Source organism: Festucalex cinctus, chromosome 18 (genome assembly GCF_051991245.1).
Source record: "Festucalex cinctus isolate MCC-2025b chromosome 18, RoL_Fcin_1.0, whole genome shotgun sequence".
Classification (NCBI taxonomy): domain Eukaryota; kingdom Metazoa; phylum Chordata; class Actinopteri; order Syngnathiformes; family Syngnathidae; genus Festucalex; species Festucalex cinctus.
In genome coordinates this window covers 15938287-15961048 of record NC_135428.1, presented here as the reverse complement: position 1 = coordinate 15961048, position 22762 = coordinate 15938287, and the positions used below count along the sequence as shown (strand labels likewise).

At 38.5% G+C, this 22762-nt stretch overlaps 3 protein-coding genes and 1 long non-coding RNA gene across 8 annotated transcripts in view; 2 read left to right on the top strand and 2 right to left on the bottom strand.

Annotated features, from left to right (window-relative positions):
- tcf7 (transcription factor 7) overlaps positions 1–6913 on the top strand; it is a 51278-nt gene extending 44365 nt beyond the window's left edge. For all 4 annotated transcript variants that reach the window (XM_077505146.1, XM_077505148.1, XM_077505147.1 and 1 more), the window contains 7 exons: positions 593–712; positions 2468–2630; positions 2758–2865; positions 2991–3023; positions 4224–4272; positions 4840–4912; positions 5294–6913. In XM_077505146.1, the coding sequence (XP_077361272.1) occupies positions 593–712; positions 2468–2630; positions 2758–2865; positions 2991–3023; positions 4224–4272; positions 4840–4912; positions 5294–5495 (748 nt within the window). In that variant the 3' untranslated portion in view covers positions 5496–6913. The remainder of the gene's footprint in view (positions 1–592; positions 713–2467; positions 2631–2757; positions 2866–2990; positions 3024–4223; positions 4273–4839; positions 4913–5293) is intronic.
- Positions 6914–7238: 325 nt separating this feature from the next.
- Positions 7239–11535, bottom strand: skp1 (S-phase kinase-associated protein 1). The gene is made up of 6 exons (XM_077505153.1): positions 11367–11535; positions 10168–10267; positions 10023–10096; positions 9819–9962; positions 8090–8230; positions 7239–7864 (listed from the first exon to the last, which is right to left on the bottom strand). The coding sequence occupies exons 2-6, from the start codon at positions 10262–10264 to the stop codon at positions 7829–7831; spliced, it is 492 nt and encodes a 163-aa protein (XP_077361279.1). The 5' UTR covers positions 10265–10267; positions 11367–11535; the 3' UTR covers positions 7239–7828.
- Positions 10894–13382, top strand: LOC144006356 (uncharacterized). Its single transcript, XR_013279783.1, has 4 exons — positions 10894–10932; positions 11973–12671; positions 13083–13134; positions 13220–13382. It is a non-coding gene; the product is annotated as an uncharacterized LOC144006356 (long non-coding RNA).
- A 564-nt stretch (positions 13383–13946) lies between these two features.
- Positions 13947–22290, bottom strand: ppp2cab (protein phosphatase 2 catalytic subunit alpha b). 2 transcript variants are annotated; one of them, XM_077505150.1, is made up of 7 exons: positions 21945–22290; positions 16154–16363; positions 15897–16070; positions 15725–15814; positions 14875–15036; positions 14678–14796; positions 13947–14582 (listed from the first exon to the last, which is right to left on the bottom strand). In XM_077505150.1, exons 1-7 carry the CDS (start codon positions 22044–22046, stop codon positions 14510–14512), a joined length of 930 nt encoding a protein of 309 aa, XP_077361276.1. In that variant the 5' UTR covers positions 22047–22290; the 3' UTR covers positions 13947–14509. The 2 variants fall into 2 exon arrangements, with proteins under 2 accessions (XP_077361276.1, XP_077361277.1); XM_077505151.1 differs by lacking the exon at positions 21945–22290 and adding an exon at positions 20258–20671.
- Positions 22291–22762: the final 472 nt, after the last annotated feature.

Here is a 22762-nt window from a genome sequence, read left to right as displayed (position 1 = left end):
TGTCATTTATAAAAGTAACGCAGGTTTAAAACTAGTGCTATATATTTTTTTGAAAGTTCAGTTCGAATAATGGATTGATGTATGTATTGTATTTATTTTTGAATATTTTATTCTGAATTGCTATATATGAAAGATAATTTTATTACTTTTTAAAATTGACAATGATAAACTATTTATTTCCATTTTTATTATTATTTCTATAATGTTTATTTATTTATTTATTTATTTATTTATTTACTTATTTAGTTAGTTAGTTAGTTTTATAGTGTCCTGCTTCATTTTTGTTTCTGCTTCTCTTACTCTGAAGCAAGATTAGGCTAGCACTCCCTCTAGTGGAGTGTTGACTACATATAAAGCATTCTGTTCGAAACATTTTGGTTCCGTTTCTGCTGGAAAAGTAAAAGTGCCCAAAAAGAATGATCTCTTTGATCACTTTTTAAAAGGACAGAACTAGATGTACTGCTGTTCTTAGTTTGTTTACCTTCTTGTGTCCCACTACTTGGCTCAGTTCCTCTTTGGCATCTGTTATCAGAATTATTATGTTTGATTGTTTTTTGTTTTGTTTTTTTTTGTTTTTGTTTTTTGTGGTCAGGTTCTCTCACTCTCTGATGCTGGGCCCTTCCGGCATGCACCCCACGGGCATCCCGCACCCCGCCATCGTGCCCCCGTCAGGCAAACAGGAGCACGAGCATTACGATCGAGGCATGTACGCGTAAGTACTGAACCTCCCTCATGTTGTTAGCATTAGCACTGAACTAACACTACAGTTCAAAGATCTCTCTCAGTGACACATTCCTACTAAATGAAACAAACACAAAGCTGACTTTGCCCTTGAATTTAAGTAAAAGTATACTATGTAATTGTTTTACTTTATTAACTCATTTGCTCCCAAAGACGTATTTATACCTTTTTTTTTTTTTTTTTTTTTTTTTTTTTTTTATGCTAGAGCAGTGTTTGAGGCTTTGATGCAGCCTCTAACCTGAAGAGGTCGCTTAAAGCAATTGTAGTTATTACAAAATACGGCTATCAGGTGGCAGCAGAGTATAAGAGATCAAACCAGGGCCACATTGCAACAAGCTCTTTTCCCCAATGTTTTTGACACATTTGTGAATAATGATGAAACTTAGCTGTATTCTAATGCTAATTGCTGCACGACGGAAACAGATACAAATATTTATTTTTTTTCCTGATGAAAGAAGAGACTCTAAACTTTCTTTTGGCAGGTTCCATGTTTTTATAGTAGTAACACAATATTCTGTGGGCCTTACAAAATCAGTCAAAATCCAGTAAAACGGAACGGGGTTGCTTCAGTCAAATCGGATGGGAGTGAATGAGTTAAAGGAATTTTGATGCTACAGTTCAGTCTATCTTGTAATATGGAGAATGACGTTTCTGTTGTTGCCAAGCGAATGTGTTGTTGGCGCTAAAATGCTACTGTTAATTTTTTTTAAATGACATATTTCAATCAAAAAAAAAGAAAAGAAAAAAAACAGCCCCTAGAGTGCCAACCGATTTCGAGCATTTTTAACTCTTCTTTCAAGGCAAACAGACTACTGTGTGCTATGACTACATAAACATGGTGGATACCATATGAAAGATTTGATTCCATTCTCTCATTAGGAAAAAAAAAAAAGTATGATTCTACCTTATTCCGTTCTTGAGTAATCACCATTTGAAAATAGTTTGAGTGACAACAAGAAAACATAAGGAGAAAACAAGCTTTTTGTGAAAAGATACATTTTGTGCACAACAGTGACTTTGACACGAATATTATTTTTGGTTAGTGACGCTCTATGAATTATATTTAATGGGGAAAACGCTTTGATCATTCACGTCATCCTTGAAAACGTTTGATTTCATCAGATTACGTCATGTTTCATTGTAATTTCATACTCCGGCAGCCCATTGAAAAGAGACACAAAGCTGCCATTTGCTGGCCATAGCTAGTGGGCTTTTTTTTTTTTCCTGCTCACTCACGATACCAGAACTGCCCAAGATATTGCGCTGCCCATTGAGGGGGTGGGGGGGACTAATTGACGTCAATTAACGTTAATGGCAGTACTGTTTGGGATTTCCGTGAACGTCAATTAACGTTAGCGGCAGCGAAATGCCCTTTGTTGCCTTGGCGATCCACTACATTTTAGTATTATTGGACCAGCAAGGACATTGCTGTAGCGCCGTTGCTATGTTGGTGGACTAGAAGGGACACCTCGCCACATGTCATTAGCATTAGCGTCCATGCTAACCACAATTGCATCACAATTTATCATTTTCTCACTTTTGCCGTTTCTTCATTCCTTCGAAAGGTTGAGCGCAAATATTTGTGGGTGTGTTTTGCATGGTCCCGCACGCTAGCAAACAAATGGCTATGAAATGGCGGCGCTACTTCGTTGTTATAACTGTAGAAGGCGCTGTAAACAAAACACAAAAACAACACAAGTTCTCCGCCTTCCTCCTCGCTGGTCAGGAAGCCGCACGTGGAGGCCAAACGGGAGAAGGAGCCCAAGAAGCCCGTCATCAAGAAGCCGCTCAACGCCTTCATGCTGTACATGAAGGAGATGAGGGCCAAAGTGATCGCCGAGTGCACGCTCAAGGAGAGCGCCGCCATCAACCAGATACTCGGGCGAAGGGTACGCACAGTTATGTTTTTCCTATCATTTCAAACACGACCCTTAAAGTCTCGTCTGTAGGTCTCGCATGTGTGGTTGTCACGGCAACGGTGTTTTGACGTGACTCATTGTGTGTGCGCGTGTGTAGTGGCACGCGCTGACACGCGAGGAGCAGGCCAAGTACTACGAGCTGGCACGCAAGGAGAGACAACTGCACATGCAGCTCTACCCCACCTGGTCGGCACGCGACAACTACGTAAGAGCGCCGTCTTCATCATCACCTTCGCCCTCCTCTTCCTCACATGCACACACACACACACACAAACGCACGCACGGCGGCGCAGCACGTGTTGCACTAAGTGTGCTGTTGACCTGTTGCAGGAGGCGGCGGGCGAAAAGAGTAAAGCCGATTGGGTAGGGACTCGTCTTGTCTGTGCTGGGGGGGGGCGGGGCCAGTAGGCAAGCGTGCATGAAAGGGATTGTGGGTAATATTAACAAACGGCCGCACGGCGTTCCCTCCGCATGCTTCATTCCTGGCGAGGGGCGGCTTGCATGTTGCTATGGTTACCAGCACACACCGTGACATCAGAGCCACGGGGCCACACCCACACAAGTTTACAAAGACGATGAGGTCATTATGCTTGCAGGATGCTTTATTGGGAATTCCCTTACATTTGAAAAACATTCATGATTTTTTTTTTCTTTTTTTTTTCATTTAGATTTTTAACAAAAGTTATTAAAATTATGTTTATATTTTACATGCAAAATATATATTTAAAAAATCATACAAATATAAAACTGTTTAATTTTTCAAATTTAAATGTCAAATTATTAGTGATATTTTTGTTTAAATTATATTTTTCACACTTACAATAAACTTAATTATTTTTCAAAATTAAAAAAAATATATCCCTTGTAATGATGCTGGAAAGTATTTTATATTTTGTTTTATTATTACATTTAAAATGAAATGAGTAAATAATTGTTAAATATGTACTTTTGTTTACTTATACATAAACAAATACATAAATTGCATGTAATGTCTAACTTAAAAGTAAAATACTTTAAATATAAAATGTGACTTTTTCACAACAATAAAAAATGCATAAAAGTAAATGAAAGAAAATAGGCATTTAGAGTGGAAAAAAAATCAATATTTAAAATGTATTAATATAATGATAATGTCATATGTTAAACAGTTTTAAATTTTGACGATTCTACCTTTTCATAGTTAAAAAAGTTATTTGATGGTTGACTTTTTGTAATTAAAAGTAACAATATATAAAATAAAATGACATTTAATATATTGAATTATAACATACGGGAACTGGGGGTTAAAAAGCCTGAAAATTGTTGCATTAAATATTCTAAACTTGCCAAAAACAAAAACAAAAAAAAACAACGTTAATTTCTTAGATAACTTGTATTGGATGTGATAACTTGAGCCAAACAAAGTGGCCAATGTGTCATACTGTAAATAAGCTGCAGTCGCTACAAAAGTGACGGATGCTAATTAGCATATTTAATACTAGTTTTATACTCAGTATTTCTTAATATACTTTAATTTGCTTTTATAATCTTCCATTGAGTCAGTTTGTGTGTGTCCTCCTGCAGGGAAAGAAGAAGAGGAGGAAAAGGGAGAAGCAGCAAGACTCCAACGCAGGTACAGATGCTAACGCTAAGCTAATACTATGCTAGCGTTGCAGTAGCGCCACATTATTCTCATTTGAGCTAGCATCATCTCAATCCGTTCGGTCGTGCTAGCAATGTAATCGCTACCTTGCTAATATGGTACACTAGATGACTAGACGTGAAATTCTATTGAAATGCAAATATTATCATTATTATTATTATTATTATTATTATGAGATGCAGTGTTGCTGTGTGAAATGTCCTGCTTTTTTGCTGGGTTATGGCGTGAAATTACAGATCTTCTTTTCTGCAAAATCGCTGCGTGAAAGGGGAAATCTGTCACACTAAACACTAACCTTATTATTATGGGATGCAGTTTTGCTAATGTGAAGTACTGCTTGGCTGGGTTGCTGTGTAAAAAGACTTCACACCTTGTTTTTCTCTGGCTCTGCGCGAAAGGGTCCGACTAACTGGCGTGTATTAACAGTGTGTGTTTGCTACTAACGTTCTCCCCCCGCATGGCAGCCATTTTGATGCTTCTTCCTCTTTCTTCTTTGTGCGTCATCTTGGTCTTGTTGTTGTCGTTGTTGCGGCTCAGAGCCCGGCTCACCTAAGAAATGTCGAGCTCGCTTTGGCCTCAAGCAGCAGACAGATTGGTGCGGTCCCTGCAGGTGTGTAAAACCCGCCACCGTGTAACACCAACAAAAAGCCACCAACTGTTAGCTTAGCACGTTAGCTTAAACAAGGCCAGGTTTCACTTTGATTTGTGCTAATGCCATGCTAACACTCTATGCTAAGCTAACCATGCTAACTCTGCTCAGAAGGTTGATTGGACTAACCCAGAAGTCTTTCGTAATAAATATATTAATTAAATATTTTTGTAAATGTTGCATTAAAGTTATTGTTTAGGGATGGGAAATTTTATTTTGTTTATTTTTCACACAGGTGTGTGTGTGTGTTGTACATGTGTATGTTTTGTGTTGTCTTTCTTTGGTTATTGACGTTGTGCCATCCGGGTTTATTCCCAGATAACTGTCTGTGACTGTCCTTAGGAGGAAGAAAAAGTGCGTTCGCTACCTTCAAGGAAGAGGCTGCGCGAGCCCAACTTGTTCACATTTAAGTGGCGCGGACTCCACGCCGCCGTCCTCGCCCGCCGCCCTCGCCCGCGGACCCCCCTTCCAACAACTACATCAGCGCCCCTCTCGCCCCCCTTCTGCCGCGGCCCCGGGCAAACGCAAGCTGTCGGCCACGTGACTGACGTTTAGCTTGCTTTCCTGGGTGGCCAGGAGAAGAGAGAGAGAGAAAAAAAATTGTACAGCAGAGAGTTGTCGGGTTAAAAAAAAAAAAAAAAAAAAAAAGTCCACACAAACACAAATGGCTAGCCAAATAGCACACTAAGTCGTTTTTCAGTGTTTTAAAAAAAAAAAAAGAAGAAGAAGAAACATAAATTCAACAAACGAGTCCAGTTGTCTCGAGTCAACTTTTGCAGATTTACCATGACCTCCATTTTGGACTGACAATCTACACGGAAATAAGAAAAGCAAATTAGCAAGCACATGACAATAGATTTTAAATGACTGAAATGTGCGACAAGGCTAACGAAATATTCTTTAAAAACACTTTTTCCACACTGTTGCGCATAAACAGGAAATATTTTTAGTTTTTTTTTTTATCTTTAAAATTTATACAATAATAAAATGGTGAATATAAATCAGAAAACATTTTTTGCACATAGACACAAAGCTGTTTTTTGGGTTTTTTTTAAGATCAAATACAATCAGGAAATTTTACTTTTTTTTTTTTTTTTTTTTTTTTGGTGTGGTTTCTCATCAAACAATTTTCTCCAAATATGTTTTTACATTAAATATATTTTTAGCTTAAAGACAAAACCTGGCAACCAAAGAAAAAAAAAAAGTTTACTTTGTATTTAAAAATAACTATTACATAATTAATGATTAACTAAATATTTATTGTTTCAGAAGAAAAGGCAAATCTCACAACTTTTATTGTGCTTGGAACTTTCCAGTAAGTACATTTGATTAACTTTATACCAACAATTCCCATTTTCAGGCCTTAAAAATGTGATTGGGGGGTTATGGCGCCCCTCAGTGTTTTGGCATACAACTGACACCCTCAATGCTTCGACAGGAACAAATGTTTGAAAAGAAATATTTCGTGTCTGTGTGGACTTTGGAAGCAACCATCAATTCTTTTCAACTATTAGGCACTTTCACAATTTGTGCTGGCTTATTTCAAAGATCAGAAATTTTTCTGGTGGCCAAGCCTGAGACGGATTATAATTTTTTTCTAATTTTTTTTTTTTTCCCCTCATTGTTTTGACGGAACATTTTTGTATCTCTGAGACGACCAAATGGGTACTATTATATTACATGTTGTAAAATTTGTTTTTTAATCGATGTCAGAAAGGTCCTGTAGTTCATTTTTATAAGTTTATGTAAAAAAAAAAAAAAAAAGGCTTAAAAACATTTAGTCTGGTCTGTAGCTTAAAGCAATATTAAGTGTTTTTGTTGCATTCCTATGGCAAGTTCTCATTTCCACGATGTTGGTTTGAAATGTCCCACCAAAACACACCTTGAACCCTGTCCGCATTTTATTTTTTTTTATCTATACATTTCATCCATTTTTGGCATATATTAAAATTGTTCACTATACATCTTGAGCTTCTGTTGTTTGTAAGTGACGTCCATAAAACTAATCCGTGTTAGAAAATCCAGTTGGAATAGTTTTTTTTTGTCATTGTTCGTTTTGTAAGAGATGTAATAGAGAATTTTTCAAAAACATAAAAATCAATGGAAAAGGACAAATTAAAATAGTTGCAGCTATACACTAAAATAATTGTATTTGGATATTTACAAATATTTGTACTTATCATTTAAGCCTAATTTTAATAGGATTGGTTGCTTTTTTTAGGGTAATTAATTTAAACACCAAATGAAAAAATTCACTTAGAAATTGTAATTATTTTGAGGGCAAATGCAAAATTTTTCAAAGTCATTTTATTTCAATGTATTACTAATTTTCATCAACTCAAACAAGTTAAGCCATTCTGAACAAAAGATTATCTCCTCATACAAGACAAGTGTGTTAAAACGTACCGTCCTGTTAGAAGACAAAAACAGCAGCAAACTTTTTTTTTTTTCCAACATTTTATTTTCTCCTTCCATAACTGGTGCCCATGTTGAAAGCCACCTTAAAAACTTTTCACTCCCCTTCCCACACCTTTTCCATTTAGCAACCAACCTAACAGACAACAAACAAGTCTAGTAAAAAAGAAAGAAAGAAAGAAAATGTGGTACCAACACAGGGAGGTGAGTCATCAAAAATCTGTTTTGAGAAGACTACACGAGGAAAGAAAAAAAGATTTGTGGGCTTCTTTAAATAATGACACATGTTAAAAATGTCATGCTAGTTTTGTACACAGATTGGGGGAGGGGGGTGTACTGTACTAAATTAAGTCAGCTATATAGTCAATATTAACAAAGTATGAACAAGACCAGTGCAAGCAATAAAGCGGACACATTTCTATTCAGTGTGTGTGCGTGAGTGTATAGTGTTGGCGGGATGCACTACTTCTCTTCGCACCACTGGTTCTCTTTGCGCACCTGCATGGGGGGCAAAAAATATAATTCAGAATTTTTTATTATTATTTTTAAACATTTTTGTTCATTGCTTGTAAAGCTCCCATTTTCACTTTTTGGGCTGGTGACAAGCAATTCATTTTACTGTGGCGCCACCTTGTGGCGAATTAGTATCATGGCACTGTGGTGAAGTTTATTTCGAAAAGATCTTAATATCTTTGGGTGGCGAGTTATTCTGCGCCTGCTTACCTGAGCCTCCTCCTCCTCCGTGAAGTCGTTCTTAATGTTGAAGGTCTTGCGGATCTCCTCGGGGGTTTTGCCTTTGATCATGTTGGCCACCGTCTTGCACGTCACGTCCAGCAGACCCTTGATGTCCAAGTAATTGGCCGCCTGAAATGATATTAGGAAGTTAACGGTTTGGTAGGTAGAGAGTGGTTGAGGTGGATTAAGGCATTTCCCATCAAACGAGTTCGACGGGATTGTTTGGCCTTAGTGGAGGTCTGTGTACTACTCAAGTGGCAGTTCTCATTTTGTGTTATCTAACAGAACATTTTTTTTTTGTTTTTCATAATAATGGAAAACAATTTGGAGAAAGACTTTTTTTTTTTTTTTATCTATTTATTAGAAAAGCCAAAATTGACCAAAAAATTAAATAAAATTTGAAAATCGCACAATTAATAAGGTGTGTGTGTGTATATATATATATATATATATATATATATATATATATATATACATATAAATTAAAATTTTCTCTTTTTTTTTTATCCATAATTTTAAAAAAAAACAACAAAAAACAAAACAATTTGGAGAAAGATGAGTTTTTTCCTCTATTTATTTCTTTATTTATTAGAAAAGCCTAAGTTTTAGCCAAAAAATGACCAAAAATACAAATTCTACAAAATTTGAAAATCCCAAAATTAATAGATGGATGTTTATTTTTTGTTGCTGGACAAAATTGAAAATCATATATATTTGCTGGCGCCTATCTCAGCTGGCTCTGGGCAGTAGGCGGGGGACACCCTGGACTGGTTGCCAATCGCAGTATATATATATATATATATATATTTATATATACATTTTTCCCTATTTTTTTAAATCCATAATAAAAATAAAATAAAAATGGGGTTTTTTTTTTTTCCTCTATTAGAAGAAAAGCCATAATTTTACCCAAAAATTGACCAAAAAATTAAATAAAATTTGAAAATCCCCAAATTAATAGATGAACGTTTTTGTTGTTGTTGTTTTTTTCTTGTTTTTTTTTTTATCTTTTTGGCGGGGCGGGGGGTGTGGTGTGGGGTTTTGAAAATCAACCAAAGAAAATTCGAATTTTCCCTATTTTTTTTTTTTATACAAAAAACAACAACAAAAACAATTTGGAGACAGACAATTTTTTTTCTCTTGATTTACGGTACTTATTAGAAAAGCCTAAATTTTACCGGAAAATTGACCAAAAAATTAAATACAATTTTAAAACTCCAAACTTAAGAGATGGACGGGTTTTAATGTTGGACAAAATTGAAAATAAAAAAAAAATAATAAAAAATTACAATTTTCCGTATTTTTTAATCCAAAAAATAAATATGGTGTTACTCGTATATAAAAATAAACTTGAACTCCAAAAATGTGGAATTTCCTGTTTTTGTGTTGATTACAATTTTTCATGTAGCCTGACACGAAACGAATTGCGACATTTGCATTCTTAGCCTTCCAAGTGACTCATCGTGGAAGTTTGTAAACAAACGTGTTCACATTGCACTCGGTGGCAGGTTTCGTTTGCCAGCCGCTCTGTTACTTGGCGCACACGCAGAGCGACCAATGAGTAAGCCGCCGTGCGGTCACATGACTTAACTCAACTTTATTTATAAAGCGCTTTAAGAACAGGCATTGCTGTATACAAAGTGCTGTACATAAACATAAATATCAGTTTTGCAGCAAACAAGAACAAAGCAAACATTTTGAAGTTTCCGCCGCTTACCAGGATGAGTTCGAACAAAGTCCCCTGGTCCACTTTGAGGAACTCCTGGTCCCACACGGGGATGTCGTCCGTCCTCTTCTCTTTGTTCTCGTCGTCCTCGGGGGGAGGGGGGTCGTCCTTGTGATGGGTGCACCACTGGATCACCTGACACAAAAAAATACATTACGTTTAAAAAACAAAAATTAATTAATCTAGATGCGTTACCTTCTTAAGGATGGCTGCGTTGACGTTGGGGAGCGGCACGGGGTCATCGTCTCCTTCGTCATCCATCCCCAAATCTGTCAATTCGCAAGTGTGGCGTTAACATGTCGTTTAAACGACGAATTGGAAATGAACAAGTTTGGGTTACCTTCTAACATGGTTTTGATGGTGACAGACTGTTTGGCGATTTCCACGTCCACCTCAAATATTTCGCCATCCGAGCTCTGTAACTTTATTGTGGGCATTTTCTGAAACAAATACAAAGTCGCATCAGATTTACCCGCATCTAACATGTTTTTACTACATTTTATTTGTTGAACTCACAAAATTCAGAATTTATTTTTTTTTTGCCGAATTTATTTTATTTTTATATACTCCATATTACTCAAATTTTATCTTAAAACTAGAAAATAAAAATAGTACACTTTTGAAAATAGTTTAACAATAGTTATTTAAATTAATGTAAGAATCAAAATAAAATTTTGTATTATGTGTATTTAAAAAAAAAAAAAGTTAATTTTTTTCCTCATCCAAAAACATTGATACAGAAAACTGTTAAAAAGTAAGAAATTATTTTTAATAATTACAAAAATGGGGGGTGGGGGTGGTGTAATTAAAAAAAAAAACTAAGAAAATTCAATACACGTAAATATTTTAATACATAAAAGTAATTGATTATTTGTGTTTGTTTGTTTTGATTTTTTATTTCATAGCCCATCCATTTTTGGTCCAACTATTCCAGTACATTTTGTTTCATTTTGATAAGATTTTTTTTTTTTTTAAATAAACTCCTAAAATATATAAATTCAAACATTGCTTGACTTGTTTGTATTTAAGGTCGGGGGAACACAGCATTTCGAGTTCGCCTGCTCGAAGCAACAACTCGCGGAATGTTATCGCATGCGACAAGTTGGTAAGTTTGCTCACTAAACCGCATCCACCGACCACCATTTCTGTTTGAAGCATGATCAAAACAAGATCAAAGTTAACTGAACAGTTGCCTTCGTTGGAGAACATCAAAGATAAACGCCTCGCAGCTAACGACCGTTTAGCATCCTTGCTAACCGCGTACCGGCTTTTGTGCAGCTTTTAGAACAACTCAACGACTTAAATGCGACCGTGGAAAATGATCGTCTCCATTTTGTGACAATTCTGCTGGTCGTTGTCGAGAAGCAGACATGCAAATGTCATCAATGAAGCAGCCAGACTCGGCTAGCATTACCAAGCTAAATCACAACGGGCCTCTTCTTAACCGTAATGTGAGACGTCCGCGCGGATGTTGACCGAAAACGGGCGAAACTCGAGCCCAGTTCGTGTCCGGTTTACGATAGAAGACTTCAGCCATACCGTTAGTGTGTTTATTCCAAACCCGGAGGTGGAATTCTATCGACTGTTGTCAGTTCTCGTAGCAAAATGGAGGAGTCGTGGACGCTGTGTGCTGCTAAGGCGCTGCTCGCTTTGTCAGTCAGTTGCTTTGGATGGAGGGGAGGGACGAAACCCACGTCGGGGCTGTTTATTTATTTATTTATTTATTCAAATACTTTAACAAATGTTCATATATAATTATTAATAATACGAGCTTATTTTTTAAAACCATTTGAACTAGATTTTTTGTTACTATTTCACATAAGGGAATTCATAATAATAAAAATAAAAAAAGGTATGTTTACGAGAGTGTTCGTTAATAGGTTCCGGCTGGAAACAAATTTTATTGTCAACTTTAGTTCTGGAAGGATTTCAGTGGACCCCAAATACGGCCTGGGCTATTTTATTTGTAAATATATTAATATTAACTTTAACTTGATCAAATATAATTAGTTTCTAATTATTTTAAAACTGTTCTGAATCATTAAGCTACATGGGATTTTTTTTAAATTACATTCAAACATGAAATAGGCTTAAAAAAAAATACTGAACACTTTTCCATTATTTATTTGGTTGCCTTTTCTGTAGATTGGCTGGGAGAAATCCGTGGTTCACACAAGATAACTCCGCCACCCCACAAAAACGGTAACTTTATTAATCATATTTAACTCTATCAATACATATGACGTATGTGTACGTCATAAGTGTCATTGTCGCCGCGTACACATAAGGCTTTTTTTTATGCAAGCGTGTATGTACAGAAGGGTCTGACGCTGCCGCAGCGTCTGAGTGAAGGATCAGGCTTGACTGCGATGTTAACAACGGCCAGCGGGTGGCAACAAATATAAAAGACAGCCACGATCACGCAAGTATCATCGAAGGATTACGTTTTAGAAGAAGAAAAACAGGAAGTGTATGCGTCGGCCGGGGTGAGAATAACGTGTTCGAGTTACGCGGAGTCCTTGGACGAAGAAAGAGTGCGAGCGATGGACAGAAAAACTAAACCGTTAACACTAGATGAGTTATTTTCGGCTGAAAAAGCATCGTGATCAAAGGATAATGATCAAGTTTCACGTCGAAGAAACGCGTCGAGCAGCTGTTGAGCGACGCTCCACCGGCCGCGTCAAGCGAGGAGGACTATACCGATCATCACGACAATTACACCGATTTGGAGGATGACGAGTATGAACCAGATTTGGATCCTGACCTTTCAGATGAGCGTGTGCCTTCAGATTGGAGTAGAAGCAGCAGGGAGTCTTCTTCGAACCCTGCTTCCAGAACGAGGAGGTAAGAAGACCTGCTAAGTTATAAGGCAGTTATATGCATCATCTTGTCCTACCATAGAATAAAGTTGCCAGTAATACTAATACATGTACAAGTCGTGCATCTTGTAAATGTAGTGGACAAATAATGTATGTGTGTGTGTGTGTGTGTGTGCAGAATCGCTAGGTTGATAGACGGACTTGTGTATTGTTTTAGTTGTAGTCAAAGTTTTAGAGAGAGGTGGGGAAATGTCAATATGTAGCAAAAAAAACAAAAAACAGGCCGATTTCTGTATTGTCATTGTTTTAGTTCTAGTCATAGTTTTAGAGAGAGGTGGGAGAATGTTAATATGTAGCAACAAAAAACAACAGCACATCAACTTGTGAACCCTGTGGTAATCTTACATTTTATTTTTATTTTTTTTATCAATTACAGATGGATCCACCACCCAGAAAGCTCGGCCTTCCTATTTTTGGTGCAAAGAAAGGTGAATAAATGTAGCCTACTATACTTCATACTGCAGCAATACAATATCTAATATTTGCAATTGATTATGGTTCTACAATGTACAGGTGGTGCATCTAGATGTTGTGGGGATGGTTGGAGCTGGCAGCGAAGCGGATGGCAGCCGAAAGACATCCCACATGCACTGTCAGGCACTTATGTACATAGTTCACTTTGTTAGTTCAATAGTTCTTTATGTTCAATAAATTGGTATTTTTGTTGTCAAAAGCACTTTTGTAATGTTTTTTTTGTTCTATCGAAGGAAAACAAACAAGAAAAAATAGCAGCGTTAACGTCAAAATTGTGCTTGAAATCTGTTTTTACAAAAAGCCCTTTTTCTCCCATTTCTTGGTCAAAAATGGGAATTTTCACAAAACCTAGCCATTTTCAAACACTGATAACTAAAGAACTAAATAAGAGAGAAATATACATATTTTTTTTTCAGTCAAAAGAAGAGTCTAATCTTTATTTTGGTACGTCCCGTGTTTAAATTGCAATCGAACTTTTGTCAATATTCTGTGGGCCTTGCAAGCTCAGTGAAAATCCAGGAAAACTGTTGGTATTGAGGGGGCTCCAGGGAAAATGGCTGGCATTCAATGTAAACGTTAGTATTTGCATTTCTTCCCTGCTGATTGGCTGGGAGAGGTCACATGGTTCTACTAGTGCGAAAGCCATTTCTGCTCAAGTTGCCAAAATGTGGTACTTTGCCCTTCAACTTAGGCCAACAAAATGATTTAGAAGTAAAAGCCATGAAATACTGAATATGCCGCAAAAACGACAAGTGAAACAGTCATGTCATGAAGGAGCCACCTTTATTATTATTCATGTCTGTTAATACAAGCTTGGGGTTCAGTGCGTTGATGATCTTTACACACACATACACACCTTCATGCATTCGACAAGACACCTCATGTAAAACCTTCTTGTTCTCGGGACTTTTGGGGGACAGGTTTGGTAATAAAAAGAAAACAAAATGCAAATATTCTCTTCATCTTCATTTTATGTTACATTTCTTAAGATTTACAAAAGTGCAAACAGATCATCGTCGCATGTCCTCAATACATATTTTCAGATGTTTACATTATACTGATTTGTCTCCATTGTCAGTCGTAAGCATCAAGTGACCTTGATTGATTGATTTCCTAATACAAGACAAGTCCTCAGCAATCCATAACGTGATGATTTATGGCACACATCGTTTGGTCCGTCCACAGACACGCACACACATTTCTTGCTAAATGCTTAAATAGGTCTTTGTGTGAATGTACAATGTGTGCTGCTGCTGCTGCTGCTGCTGCTGTGTCCGCCATTATATGGCAACACTGGACTTGACTGTACAAGTGGAGTTTCAAAGCAGGTTACAGGAAGTAGTCAGGGGTGCGGCGGGTGACGTGGGGCTCGCCTCTGCGAGGCGCCGGGTCAAACTGCAAGCTGCGGGGGGAAGAAAGTATTCATAATTTTAAAAAAATAAATAAATAAATCACTGTATATAAAAAAGTTTTGGAGGTTGCGTTCACAACACTTACAAGGAATATTTGAGTGTGTCGTCCAGCTCCATGATGGCCGCCTGGTTGCCGCAGCGATAGCAGTAGTTGGGAGCGCTGAATATCGTCACCACGTTCCTCTCGTGGCACCAGTTGTAGCCCTGAGAGTAAACACGAGTATATGGTTAGCATTGACGCTAACGTCTCCTGAAAAATGTATTTAGCATTTCTAGACTCGCCTCCATGACCAGCTGGTGCGCGCGCGACACCAGTGTGAGGCGGTTGGCGTGGTTGAACGTCTCCGAGATGTCCTGGCCAAAAGTGTAGCCGGCCCCCCGCGGCGAGATGCCCCAGCCGCCGCGGTCGTCGGGGTCCGACCAGAGCAGGTCGCACATGGGACCCTGGGAGAATATATATTCGTTAGCGCCCCCAAAAACTCTTTTTAAAAGGTAACATTTAATCTCTTCAATATATATGACTTGATAGCCAATAGGCCAAGACTTTTGAGGTCACGAGGCCGCCATATTGCTCCTCCCAAGAAATGATTCTCTGCATATGATCCTTTACATTTACAGTATCAAAATTGGAGAATATTTGAGACGGTACTTAGTAGAAATAGCATGATTTATGGTCTTTTAAATTTATTAAACATAAACAAGAGGACTTCAGACATTTTGCCTTAAATACATGCATAAATGATATGTTTAATGATATTTAGTACAGGAGGAAACTTGTATATTTATTATTAAGGAATTATAACTGTAATTCAACAAACTATGCCTCTGCCAAATCTAATATGGGGTCTAAGGAACTGAGTGATAAAAGACAAAGGGGATCTTCAAAGCAGCACTTATTTATTTATTTACTTGCTAAAAAAATAGTGATCACCCAAGCACTAACCCCCCCACCCCACCTCCAGCCTTATACTAAGCTGTATACGTCTCACCTGTATTGATACCGTATAGTTTATACAGTAGTCTGTTCGCAAGGTGGGAGTAACAAGATGGCCGCCCTGTGACATCAACGGCTTGCACTGGTGTGTATGGGTTAATCGGCTATCCAGTCATATATACAGGTCAGTGCTGTTACCTCATGAGGCACTTCCTGTAAGCGATCCAGCGCCCTGATGTGGTCCAGCGTGTCAATGGATGGCGACAAACCGCCGTGAAGACAAAAAATCTGCAAAAATGTTTTTACTTAATATCTTTTTTTTTTTTTTTTTTCCCCAGCAACAACTTCTTGATCCATCCGAGTAAGTCACCTGAGAGTCAACCAAGGCGGTGAGCGGGAGGTAATCGAACAGGTCGGTGAAATACTTCCACACGTTTGCGTTGCCGTACTTGCGTAGACACTCGTCGTAGAACCCGTACACTTGCGTGATCTGCCTGCTCTCGTGGTTGCCGCGCAGGATTGTGATACGCTCCCGGAAACGAACCTGGCGGGCAAGCAGGTTTAGATCATGACATCGACCACTACAACACCAACAAAAAAGTATCCAAAGTTTTGAACGAAGGTTACCTTAAGTGCTACAAGTAAAGTGACGGTCTCCACGGAGTAGTATCCCCGGTCCACGTAGTCGCCCATGAACAGGTAGTTTGTGTCGGGAGATCTGCCGCCGATCTTGAACAGCTCCATGAGGTCGTGGAACTGGCCGTGCACGTCGCCGCAAACCGTCACGGGGCATCGCACCTCCTGCACGTTGGACTCCTTGGTTAGGATTTCCTTGGCCTAAAATGAAGAGATGAGACTGAAAACTTGGCTTGTTGTGTCTTAGTTAGCTACAGAACATCAGATCATCTAATTTCATAATTGCCGTAGTTAAGTAGTTAGCAGCCATTTTAGAAAAACCCACTACCGCCACCTACAGGCTAGGTTTTATAATTATTAGGGCTGGGTTTAAAAAAAATGGACTAATTGATATTGAATCCATTTTCCTTTTCAAGCCCGATGTCGATTAATAAAACCATGAATTGATTATTTAAATCAAATTTTTTCCCCATAAATTCTGAAGAAAATATCATTTTAAAGGCCAAATTTTTTAGTATCTTACTGTTTTCATGAAATGTACTGTTCACATGAATTTAAAACTATTTTCTTAAATGTATGAAATACCTGACTTATTGCACTTTGACAATTTAGAATCTTTTTAGTTTATATTAACAATTATTAAAACATCCACCTCCCAGTACTAAGGACTCGGGTTCGAGACTTCGAGTCCAGGCTCCAGCCTTCCTGGGTGGAGTTTGCATGTTCTCCCCGTGCCTGCGTGGGTCTTCTCCGGGTACTCCGGTCTCCTCCCAGATTCCAAAGACATTCATGGCAGGTTAATTGGGTGCTCCAAATTGTCCCGAGGTGTGAGTGTGTGTGCGGATGGTTGTTCGTCTCTGTGTGCCCTGCGATTGCCTGGCAACCAGTTCAGGGTGTACCTCGCCTACTGCCCAAAGCCAGCTGGGATAGGCTCCAGCACCCCCACGTGACCCTTGTGAGGAGCAAGCGGTTAAGAAAATGGATGGATGGATGGATGGATGATAAAAAATAGAATTATGAAAATATTTTCATCTCATCCTTGCTGATGTCAATGTTTGTGACTGATTATAACACGTTTTACTTTCATTAATAAACTAAATCATTTGACCACTTACTCCCTCAGCAAAATTTACTTTGGAATTTAATATTTGTCGAGTTTGTATCATGTCCTTAAGAAGAATTGATGTTCCATAATTAATCAATATCGGCTTGAACTGAAGTGAATCAAATCGATTGAGGAAATTAGAATCGGTACGCGGCCCTAATAATGATATGTCAGGCGGACATGTTAGGATTGTTGCGCTTTTCTTGTGAAGGGCTCCATGTACATCATGTCCTCGTTTGTGTAAAATCAATTAGTGCACTGGTTCAGGAAACACAGTCGTTTTGAGTTTTTCGATGGCTCACTCACATTATTAGTCCGGCAGGACATGTCGGAGCTTCAGGAGGATCATTAAGACGACCAAAAGCACAACTGTCACAAACGCTTTTTACCAACTGGGTTCATCCTTGGAATATTCATTGTGTACCGAGTAAGAGGATGAAATAACACCGATTCCATAAAAAGGGGATTGGTAGTGACAAAATGAGGTTACTGTGCAGCCGTCCACTACATTGAGCAGACTTGTGGAAAAGAGCATTTGTCCAAATAGGTCAACACTGAATTGATGTTGACAAAGTGCTCGAGTTGGCCGATCGCCGCGCCAGATGGGACAGCCTTGCACATTGTTGACCTCAATTTAAAATACTAACGTGGATAGAGAGTAAATATCCCCAGTGTCAATCTTGTCTTTTAAAGTCATCAGTAGATACAAAAGCAGAGCATCTTAACCCGCTTTTGTTAAATTGCAACACAAATTGACATAAAATAAATGAAATAAAAATCAGCGCTTTTCTCCGCCACTAACATAATCCGATAAACTCATTTGCTCCCCAAAACTGTATAAATATGTTCTATTTTAAATGTTTTAAGTGTCCCAAAGACATATTTATACGTTTTATTTGGCTTTTTTTTATACTAGAGCATACAGAAGGCTTTGATGCAGCCTCTCAACTGCAGAGAATGGTTGAAGAAATGGTAGTTATTACACAAACTGCCAGCAGGTGGCAGCAGAGCAAAAGAGATCAACTAGGGCCATGTTGAAAAAAAGCTCAATTACTCACAATTCTAAATAGATTTGTGAATACTGAATAACAATGAAAGCTATATTCTAATGCTCATTGCTGCAAAATGGGAACAGATAGAACTATCCTTTCTTTTTCCTGATGAAAGGAGATATTTTAATCTTTCTTTTGGTAGGTTCCATGTTTTTTTAGCAATAGAACAGAATATTCTGTGGGCTTTGCAAAATCAGTCCAAATCCAGTAAAACAGCTGGGAGTGAACTTGATTGCTTCTGTGAAAATGGCTGCGAGCGAATGAGTTAAAGGCATCTATCTTTACGTGGCCAAAGGTCCTCGCGTCGATACGCCCCGTGGCTAGTTGAGCTTTCCAACCGCAGATGATGACTTCACGCGAAGCTTGCTGCCTGATGGCCCTTTTGAGGTCGAACATCTACTTGAAGTGCCGCAGTCAGCAGGTTTCTCAGCTGTTTTTTGACCGCCGTGACGGCCCAGAATGAAGCCCTTACGTCGGTTAGTTTAGTTAGACGGTGGTTACTATGATTAAACAAGAGTGAAAATGGTGTCACACATCAGTAGAAACGATGTGTCACACTGCCGAATCTGGTCACGCGGAATCATTTCAAAATATGACACACCTTCAATGAGCTCATCGCGCGGAGAGGAAATGGAATAACCATTCCCAACTGTTGCCCTAGCAACGCTAACACACGAGTGAGGACACGGACAAATAAAGTTGAGGTAAACCTTATTTTAGGGATAGACCGGTTATCGGCGCCGATATTTGCCATTTTGACAAATATTGAAATCAGGCTTTTTACTAATCGTAAGGCCGATAAAAATGGTATTTCACTGAGCAGGGAGTGCGTCCGAACGTAGCAAATTTTGGGGTTTTCATCAGGATTTGTACGATGTTTTTACTTTTCAAAACATTCTGACAATTTTTACTGTCTGCGATCTTTTGAAACCTTTTATGAAAACTGACGAAAACCACAAATTAGCTGCATTCGCATGCAAAAATAAAGTTATGCTGACACTGGGAACTCTACACTTTTTATTTTTACATTCAGAAATTATTTTATCATTTTAGAGAAGTATTTCCAGTAGAAATGTACTTGCTTTGTTTTTTAATTGTTAATTAAACTTTATTTTTTTTAACTTTTAGATAGTCAAATAGAAATAAATTAAAATAAACGTTTAATGAATTAAAACAAATTAAAAAAATAATTAAATTAAATAAAAAATAAAAATAACTAATAAATAAAATAATAATATATATATTTTTTAAACTTTACTTTTAATTAAACTTCATTTGGAAGCTCCCTGCAATTTTTGTTAGAATTGTTTTTAAACAAAGCTTTCAATTCTTTGTATGTTTACTATTAAAAGAAAAAGTACATTTTTAAAATTTTGCCAATTATTTTACTGAAAATGAATATCAGCTTGAAATATCGGTTATCGGTCTTCTTGACTTAAAAAAAAAAAAAACGGTCTATCACTACCTTATTTTATGTCATTCACTCAAAAGTCAGGAAGAAAGCTAATCCTGTAGCAACAGTTAGCATAAAAAAAATGCTTTAAAAGTTCATTTTCTTCAACAAAGATCTGAATTGGACAAAAGCAGCAGCAAATGTAATGTCAGTTCCAAATACACAGGCCAAGTGAAACTAAAAAGTAAGCACATCAACATGTGGAAATTGGATTGGAAATACCCACCAGAATGTTGCTATTGCTAACATTATCGGCACACTAACTTTAGCAGTTTTACAAATGTCACTCCATCCACGTTCCACAAGTTACAATCATTGTCAACATGTCACCCGCTTTCCACCCCTTGTGTTATAACGCTGCACCAAAATCTGTCGAAGCAGCAAGGCAATTAATTAGGCCCGAATTAAATGCAACATCCTTTGTGAGCTCCATTAGGCCTAAACTGCTTCAAAGACATTGTGCAGTCTATAAAACAAACAACAACCTGCTCGATCTCAGAGGCTGAAGTCAAACATCTCATTCCGATCCTCCTCCACGAATCCCAAAACAGACGCTTTGCTGTTGTGATTCACTGCATTCTGCTGAGTCACGCTCTTCATCTTTTTCCGGCAAAAAAAAAAAAAAGCCTTCGTCCATCAGTCGAATCCTCCCACTATTTTTTTCGACAGGGAGGATGTAGTGTGGGTCGCCAGCGTTTGCTACATTAGAGGATTGAGGGGCGGAAACAAAATCTAAATTTGCTAAGGGCAAAACAGTTTTCTAATTCAGGGGGGGGTCGGTGCTGATCGGGGTTATTATTTCAGCCGAGCGTTGAGATCGCTAACTGCAAAATGGGAGCTCTCGGCGGCATGAATATAAATGACTTAACAGCCCTGTAACATCAAGTTCCTGCCTCAGCAACAAGCCAGCGTTTAAAAGGTCACAGCGGCGCTGCGGTGTCAACAACTCCGCTACACGCCCAGCAACCAAGCAGGATCAGATCAGACCCCACAGAAATCCAAAATAAACATGTAATAAACAGCTCCATTTATGATTGTTTTATTGATACTTTAAAAATACAAGAGGCAATAGGAGAGAATGTGTGACTATTGTGATTCATCCATCATTCATTGTGATGACAAACTTAAAAAAAAAAAACATTTCAATGTACAAAATTAAAAATGGCAATGACAAACCAAAATGGTCAATCCTGTTCATATTTTTGTTTTGACGGGGGGGGGGAGTACATTTTTGTCAGAAATGACATATTTCGTGACACGGTTAACTACAACAGTACATCCAATCAAGAAAGGGCAATGCTATTATTTAGCATATTTACAATAGTAACTGGTAATGTCATACAGCCTGGGAGCCAATCAGAAGATGAGTGATAGAGTTTAGAGTTCAACCACATTCAGGCCATAGCTAACTTCACATTTCATCACCAAGCCACCAAATTACATTTGTCAATTGCCTTTATACCATCATTCTATTGTCCGGACATGCGAACACAGTAACATTAGCCTATTATTTTAGCTTCAACTTTTCCCCCTAATTTAATATATTTTAGTTATTCAATGAATCGTTGCAAAGCTAATGCTAATCTACACGTTCACTTCAGTTATGCTTACCTTTTGGCTTTGACATGACACTGATTCAAACTGTTGCCTGAAAGTGTCTCTTTGCCTCTGTTACTTCATCCAGCCTAGCTTCCAAGTTACCTGAGAAACTGTGTCGGGCGTGTTTTTATGTTAATTAGCCCCACTGTTTCGTCACAGCCAGGCAGAATCCTTTGCTCAGTTGAACATTCTCAAAAATAGGCCGGTAACTAAAGATTTACTTGGTGGTTTACAACACATGTGCTCAAATATTTTGTAATCACTTTTCTAAGCAAACAGTCCAGTAGCGACATCCGGTCACATCTGGCGGACAGGTGAGAGACACAGGTCCCCGGCAAAAGGACGCTCGTCCCACCTCTGCGGTCTGCTCTGCGGTCTACACACCCACCAACACGCCAGCCATGCGACGGCTCACTCAGCCGCATAAAGCCGCCCTACTAGGCGCGTAGCCTGGGTAGGCCCCTTGAAATATAAACCCAAGACGCCATTTTAAGAATGTGTGGAAGGCAGCACGGGCGGCGAGACGCGACAAGACGTCGGTGACGGGGAGGGATGTAAAGACAAATAACTCACCTTTTCGCACAAATTTTTCACTTGTCCTTCCGTGAGCTGTTTGCATTCGTTCAGCTGCTCGATCCATTGATCCAGCTCCTTCGAAAAAGCCTTTTCGTCCATTTTCTGTGTTTATGTTGGGAAATTGGGTTAAGGAGGGGGAATGTCGGATGTTCTCGGCTTTTCTCCCAAAGCTGAGAAGACTGCGACAGCGGCTCCGTTGCTCGTTTTGTCGGCACAGCTCGCGTGGTCGTACCCCCACTCTCCCCGGCGTCAGGAGGCGGCGATGCTGTACTGGGTTCAATTAAAAGCGCGTCGAAGAGGAGGGAGAGAGGAGCAGACGTCAGCTGGAGATCCACCCTGCTTCGTAATGTTTTGTAAACGTCCGGGTTTGAGCGTCAAAATAAAAGTATTTCCAACAGTTGTATTTGATGCATTCGAGCGTTTATTTCAACAACTCAACATAAACTGAAGAACAATCATCGTTTTATTATAATTTAATTAAAAAAATAAGACGAGACAGACGAATCATGACTGAAACATGCTACTTCCGGTGTCTCGACATTCTCATTGTAGTCACTTGACGCCGCAGGTTTCGATCGCGCTCCACTCCTAAATAGAGACGTCAGCAAACACAGCAATAAAACATTATCATTGTGAGCTCGTGATTTTGTACAGATGATGTAATCTAACTAAAGTGAACTAGACAAGCAGTGTGGAACACAACAGCGCCAGAGATTGTTTAAAATCAGTGTGTTGGCTGCCACTCACCCAGCAGGCATTTGTAAAGTGTGTAGAGCGGATATACACACCGGCAAATGTGGAGAAAAAAAAAAAAA

Coding starts and splice junctions, on each gene's coding strand:
- skp1 (XM_077505153.1), bottom strand. CDS start 10,264: ATGCCCACAATAAAGTTACAGAGCTCGGATGGCGAAATATTTGAGGTG. Junction 10,097..10,167: donor CATCAAAACCATGTTAGAAG/GTAACCCAAACT, acceptor GCGAATTGACAG/ATTTGGGGATGGATGACGAA. Junction 9,963..10,022: donor ACGCAGCCATCCTTAAGAAG/GTAACGCATCTA, acceptor TTTTTGTGTCAG/GTGATCCAGTGGTGCACCCA.
- ppp2cab (XM_077505150.1), bottom strand. CDS start 22,046: ATGGACGAAAAGGCTTTTTCGAAGGAGCTGGATCAATGGATCGAGCAG. Junction 15,815..15,896: donor CCGCCTTGGTTGACTCTCAG/GTGACTTACTCG, acceptor ACATTTTTGCAG/ATTTTTTGTCTTCACGGCGG. Junction 14,797..14,874: donor CGCACCAGCTGGTCATGGAG/GCGAGTCTAGAA, acceptor GTTTACTCTCAG/GGCTACAACTGGTGCCACGA.